The sequence below is a fragment of the Monopterus albus genome, unplaced genomic scaffold (assembly GCF_001952655.1).
Source record: "Monopterus albus unplaced genomic scaffold, M_albus_1.0 scaffold194.1, whole genome shotgun sequence".
Taxonomy (NCBI): Eukaryota; Metazoa; Chordata; class Actinopteri; order Synbranchiformes; family Synbranchidae; genus Monopterus; species Monopterus albus.
This window is the reverse complement of record NW_018128074.1, coordinates 481,245-488,289: the sequence shown is the minus strand read 5'-3', so window position 1 is coordinate 488,289 and position 7,045 is coordinate 481,245. Positions and strand designations below refer to the sequence as shown.

Below are 7,045 nucleotides of genomic sequence, written 5' to 3'. Positions count from 1 at the left end.
TTCCCATCCTGTCCTTGGCTTGATTTTTTCTCCGAAGCAGCAGATGGTTTGTTCTGTGGCTGGTGTTGGCTCCACGATGTCCTCTGTCAGATCATTTGCACGTCCTTTTATCCAACTCCGCTCGGCTGTGGGGTTGCGTGCACACTGGACTGCAACACATGCCAGAGACTGGCAGCGTGCATAATATGCCACTTGTGAAGTTCCAATTAAAATGAATCTCAAACTAACGAAGCAATTACACAGTTTTTTAAAGTCTTGAGGAGGCCTTTTTGTCCAAAATAAACCAGTTTTGAAAATACACTGCCATGTACCCAATGACACTTTGTTCCAATTTCAATTTATCAAGGGGCATGCTGGGATGTCTGCTGCTTTCAACAACATTGTATTGCACATAAAAAGTGAACTATTTTAATTTGAAAGACATTACAGTAGTGGCTCCACACACAAGTATTCTATTTAAAAAGGAATGATTCCATGCTGCAGGAGGCACATGTGTTCTTTCTGTCTGCATTTGTGTCTCACCTATGGCGATGTCTGTTCTGCCAATGTGCTGCAAGGCGCGAGAGAGCCTGTCGTAGTAGGTCTGCTCACCATGCCTCAGCAGCCAGTCTGTCAGGGCCGTCCTGCACTGAACCTCTCCATCTAGTGAACACAAAACAGACAAGTCTCTGACAGTCAGCTTGCAGCCAGAAGCTGTGTGACGTGTGACAAACAGACAGGTCTCGGGGTGGACTTATTCTACCTTTTTACAGCTCACAGTGTGCTTGTTGTTTTTCTGAGAACTCTCTCCTACTCTCATTGATATTTCAGTTGTAACTTTTAACATCTATGATTTCTGTGGTCTAAAGTGTCAAAGGTGTCAGGTGAGATGTGTCTCAAATGCTAACCCTCAGCAGAAGAGGTGTCTCTCTTGGCTCTAGGCTTGAGATCTATTTGATTATTTTCTGCTGAGAGCCGCTCAAGATGCTGGAAAATGTTCTCCTCTGGGTGAGAGAGGGCTAACAGAAGGTCCTCACACTCCTTAGATGTTAGCAGCTCCACTAATCGCTTCAGCTGATGAGACCTGACGTCTTCTGCCACTAAACACACAGAACACAAATGATTCAACAGGGTTAAGCTAATAGGTGATAGGACCATAGCTTGTGTTTGGCGGTCACATAAAAGCATGACCGCTGTGAATTTTAGCTAATGATGCACGATGCTGACACTACTCTACATGTCTGCAACATGTCAGTGCTCTCAGTTAGTGAGCGCTGCTTCTTGAGTGGCATATTACCCTCCTCAGCTGCACAGAATAGAAAGTGTATAATCAACATTCCACAACAGAACAGAGAACAATCGGCAACTTCAGACACACTGAGGTTTTGGTTTTTATAGCACGCTGGCTGTTGATACTAATGCAGGAGGCACCTGCTGCAGGAACATTTGCTCTCACCTGTGTCCTCTCCAAATGTTGAACTCAGAAGCAGAAAGACAGAGAAGAGGCAGGATTTGCAGATTTCCATGTCACCTGAAGTAGTTTAGTCTCAGTTTATGCTGCTCCAGTAAAGTGAGTTTATTTCCAAAACTTACAAATGATGTAGAATTAGTTCAGTTGTAAACAATGCGCAGCTGTCTGAGTAGCATTCTTTGATTGTTTATGAAACAGCCAATCACAATGCAAGATATTTATTCAAATGAGAATATGTTTATGAATGCATGAATGTATAGTTTATTACATGACCAAAATAATAACACAAATCCCATTACAAATTCAGAGCTTATAATGTTTCTTCTTATTTATTCTATATATTATGAAATAGTCAAAAACTGTGGAAATGTTTCGAATCAAACTTTGCACTGATTAATATCCTGAAATATTCATTGCAGGCATCACATTCCAAGTTTAAGTAATGCTTATTGTGAGATATTTATGAAGTTAAAGGCAAACATCAGGTGATATCACAAACATTATTAGATCACTGTGTGTGACAGTTTGATTACGGGCTGGAGCTGAGTTTCTGGAGTGACGTACACATGTTGCAGGTTGACCTGGTCACACAACATGACAGCATGTCTGGATCTCAGCTTGCACATTGTTTTTGTGTTGACTGAGAGACTAGCATTGCTTGTAGCTATGCACTTAAAAGTCTGAGATTGTGAAACTGCTAAAATACAATTAGAGGCTATTGAGGTAAAAATCCATTCCATGTCATTGAGACCAGGAGGGTGCTTTTATATTATATGAGTGTGCCCACATGTGTAGCCCAAGGGCCAACAATATGCTGCTTTGCACTGTGGTTTTATTATTGTTTCACATTCTAAAAAGTCTCCAGAGGAGACTGATTGTCAGGAACCAAAACTAAAACAGAACCTGCTTTGTTTTATTTAAAATTCTATTGAACTTAAAGCTTTATCCAGGCCAGGTCTGGTGGAAATCCCCTGCAGTTAAGGACTATGAGCTTTACAAAAACTGCACAGCCTAGCCAACATATTAAATAATTATCACTGGCGTTGCATAGCATGTAATGCATGTATTGTGGAGTAGACAATGAAAATATCATTTCAAGGTATGGAAAAGTAAAACAGCAAAGATGATCATGTTTATATTTCCTTGTGCAGTACTGCAGATTAGTGTGCTGTGAGTAGTGGAGATGCATCTTTCTAGCAGGAAGAAACATGTTTAATGACATTACTGTGTGGGCCACTGTGCGGGTATATTTTAAATTGTTAATAAGCTTCATTTGCCAGCAAACAGTAAAGGTTGTTTGTGTGGGCTGAGTCTCGAATTTTCCATGTTGGGTAATGAAAAAAAAAATCATGCTCTGGGGCCGAGAACCACAGAATCTTGGGTGTGGGTGGTATAATGGCTCTGTAATGATTTGAGATGTTGCACTTGTAGAAAAAAGAAACACAGGGCTCAAGGTCAGCAAATTTATTCACATTGCCATGCTCAGTACAGTGTCTTACTGATAAAGATACATATCATAAACATATTATCTTCTATATGGTACAGTACCAAATAATAAGTACAGCACCAAATGATATATAAACAGGAGGTTTCCAGTATTCAAAATAAAATCAGAAATGTGGAACAGTGGGAACAAATTGAATTGCTGCTTTGACTTCTGACTTAAATGCCTTCTGATATTATGATTGTGTGTGAATCTGCTGAAGTCGTATCCCCATGCGTCTTACACTTCACACCACTGAAATCTGGTTAGGTACGGATACAGACTCCGGTGGAATGAAGGATAGAATACATGGAATATTCTTGTAGGAAGTGTCTGAAATTAAAGACACAAATACACATGTTCAAAAAATAACAGCCTTGTTCAACTTCCTTGATACAGTTTTCCCAAAGAGATACACTGCACTAAGTGCGTTTTTGCAGGAACACCGACTGTTAATTAAATTACAGTCTTAAGCTGTACTACCAGTGTGTCTTGTTGCTACAGGACGGAGGCTGACCCTGGCACCTGGTGCGGAGCAGGCATTTGGAACTGGATGATTTATGAGGAAGCCTCTGAGTCTGAGGGGCTGGTAATGACTGCAGCAGGAACTGAATGTGGCCTCTCCCTTTTCTTGTCTGAGCCTAAGTCTGAGCGAGACCAGGCCTGCCCTACTCTGTGGCTCCAGGGTTGTGTGCTGCTGTTTGAAATCCTGGGTTCTGGCACGTTACCACAGGCCTCCACTGAAAGACTGTTTAGTCATCAGCCATGCAACCCCAGCACAGCCCTCCTAGAGCCCACCTCTGCCACCAGACACCACAGTCAGTCTTGCTATCAGTTTTCCTCAGAGTCCCGTTGCTGGAGAAACACAACACCAACTCAACCCTGTGCTCATTCTTCACACCCGAAGCTTTCTGATTTCCCCTTTCCCTCTTATGTGCATTTTGACTTGTACACCTTTTCACACAGCTGATACTTTCCTGTGACCAAAAATCTCAGTTGGTTCTGCTGGAACTCGACACAGCGCTGCCTCCAAGCACATCTGAAATCAGCTATTAGTTATAATATAGTTGTAACTCTAGACAAATCTACTAACTGAAGATTGGGGTTTTAGATTTTTCTGTGAGTGGATGAATGCCTTACCTTGCTTAAAATGCATTACTCACCTCATTTGTTCCTTTAGTTCCCCAGTGACTGAGTGCAAAGCAAATCAAACAACAAAAATGCTCAAGGGACTGAAGGCACAGCTGACAAGGTGCTTATCTGTCTTCTCTCTGACTTTTTTCTCTACCTGACACAGGTAGCTGTTTTAGAGGAGTGACCCAGCCAATAAGATACAAGCACAGGCATAGGGCCGCCCATTTTCCAGTCGTGCTGCCACACCCTGCCATGTGCCATGTTTTTAGTGCCAAGAGTTAAGAAAAAGAACTAATTAACATGGAAGCTGCAATCAGTTCTATTCTAAAACTGCTTTGACCATACAACAATATTAGTATAATCATCATTTTAAAACACTTCTTTGATTAACGTAACAGATACAACATCTTATCCACCTCAAATGCTTTGAAAGAAGACTCCAAGGAAGGCATAAACTCACAAATCAAATAAAGGAGTTTTGTGTATTAATCTAATAAGGGCCTCCTGTTCATTATTTGATAAGTCATTATACACCGAGAGCTGATGTACCAGAGTCAAAATCCTTGTGTGTCCAACACACCTGGCCAGCAAAGCTGATTCTGATTCTGATTTTGTTGTAATTTGTTCATTTCTGTGTCATCCTTCATTATGCCTGGGTATTTCTGAAGCATTTCAGAACTCAAGCTCCTCAAACCCATTTTCATAAAAATAGTTTTAAAAATGCAGCTGTGGCAAGAAAAAAAACCACCTTTCCGTCCTAGAATTGTTATAATCCATATGGCCATATATTATCGAATAATACATGGGTGCAGGGAAGTGAATTGCCATGTGCATTATAGCCACCACATACTGCACATACAGTAGGTACAATGCATTTCTATTTCAAGAAACGTCTCTAGCTACAACTACATCCTACTTTCAGCCTTAAATGAAAAATGGGGTGACACCCAACATTCCCCAATGTGAAAGGACTAAAAAGAGGACTTTCTGAAAAGCATTCCTTCCCCTCACAATGGCAGGGTTGGGGGGAGGCATAGGTAGGGGGGTTGAGGGGTTGGAACAGCGTCGACACATTCCTGAGGTAGGGAGCTGCAGCGAGCCTCGCCTGACAAGATATTTCTCTCGAGAGCACATTCATTTGAGCCCCGTCTTCTTTATATGTGATTTTATTGACAAGGACACCAATATCTTTGAGTTATGAGCTGCTGTTCTGTACAGACAGACTATGCTTTACTTCTGTGTTCTGTGTAGGCCAGATACCTCTGGACAGTGTGACTTGTTCAGGGTAATCTTTTGGCCCACTGGAAGGTGACAGCTGAGAAACAAGCCTCTAAAAACACTGCTCACAGGCAGCCTGTATCTGGTTTGCTAAGCACACTGAGAAAGACTTTGCAGCTGTAATTTTTTCTTTAGCTCTGCTGGCTGTTTCCTTGCATTTTAAACTAATAAGGGTGCTTAGTTTTAAATCTTTATGCAGATAAATACAAAATAAAACCAATTCTTTTCACAGCTAGAGCAACAAATACATCAGCTGCTGTCTCCTTTAAGCCTCTGACAAAGGTGTGTGTCGTCTTTAGTGAGCTGCCTCTTTGTTAAGCTATCTATCTATCAACAAAGGCATAGTGTTCATATTTTATTAATACTGATAAAACACTACGCAAAATGTAAACATCAAGCACTGAATGACAGCAATCAGCTTACAAAGTGTGTTCGCCTGTTTATTAAGCTCTGATGAGTAGATTTGATTGCTGCCTGTTTATGGCTCTGCTTCAGATCAGACCTGTCATACATTGCACTTTTACTTGTTTTATACACTTAATTTTAATCTCTTCAGCGTCTCTGTGTTTTCTTGGTGTTTCACAGCCAGGTTAGCACACAGGGGTCTATTGTTCTTAATAATAACTTGAAACTTGTGTTGTTGTCCTAGTAGTAGCATACCTCAAAGTTGACTGGCTGGTCAGCATCCAGTTTGTTTTACTTTATTGTACTGGTTAAAAAAAAATACAGTAATTTGGAGACATTTAAGGGTGAGCTCTGGCCCTTAGACAGAGATTTGCTGGATGAAGAGGTGCTGTATTTCAGCGCTCCACTCCCTGAAGGCAGCACATGCAGTGGAGGCTCAGTTGAAACATGTCACTGTGAGGAATGTGAGTTTTAACACACCTCTCACATTTGTAGAAAACCTCTGTGACTGAAAAATGTTTTTCTGTGCTTCTCCACAGATAGCTGAAACACTATAATGATTATGGAACCAGAATCTTACAGATTAACAACAGCACCAGCATCCAGGAAACAGCACTGTACAGCTTTTGACTTATTGCAAGAAATTAAGAAATGTTTTCTCTTATATTCACAATCTTTGTTTGTCAGCATGGAATAAGAATGGCTCCTAAATGAATTTCAAAATACAATTTGGGTTTAGGATTATGGTGTTAGGTGATAACCCTGAATTTCCACTGCTTTACACTATTCATATGTATTTTTTCACAATTTTAAATCAAAATGTAGTCACATAAATGAATGGCTAAACTGCTGTATGGTGTAGATTGGAGAAATGTGCATCATTTAACATCTACATTGCAGTGTGTTGCACTAATTCAGACTTTTCCCCCAATACCATATGTAAATGTAAATGTACTGCAGCTGTTACAGATGCTTATAGTTTATTCATGCATATAGGATGAAATTATAAGGTCCATATTATGTGCTATTGCAGCTTTATATTTATGTTCTGCTTCCCATGAAGCATAACGAGACAAGCCTCAAAACAAATGTATGTAATAATCTTACCCTTTGAATAATAAAACCAATACCCTTTTCATTTTTAAATGATGGGATTTACTTCAGAGGCTTTTGACATTTATGGCAATGTGAATGTTTTCCTGGGTGATGGCCTTGTTTGCAGGCTCTGGCCCGAGGCCGCCCAGAGGTTGTCTCTGCACCTTTTTACTCCCCTCACTTCGCTCTCGCTCTCTCTC

The 7,045-nt window shown here is 40.7% G+C and overlaps 1 protein-coding gene across 2 annotated transcripts in view; it reads right to left on the bottom strand.

Annotated features, from left to right (window-relative positions):
• The window catches only part of tmdd1 (transmembrane and death domain 1), a 3,044-nt gene extending 1,456 nt beyond the window's left edge, over positions 1-1,588 (bottom strand). The window contains exons 1-3 of one of the 2 annotated variants that reach the window (XM_020617816.1): positions 1,436-1,588; positions 888-1,079; positions 523-642 (exon numbers count right to left, since the gene is read on the bottom strand). In XM_020617816.1, coding sequence (XP_020473472.1) covers positions 523-642; positions 888-1,079; positions 1,436-1,505 — 382 coding nt within the window. In that variant the 5' untranslated portion in view covers positions 1,506-1,588. The remainder of the gene's footprint in view (positions 1-522; positions 643-887; positions 1,080-1,435) is intronic. The other variant, XM_020617818.1, reaches the window with a different exon arrangement.
• Between the last annotated feature and the right edge of the window lie 5,457 nt (positions 1,589-7,045).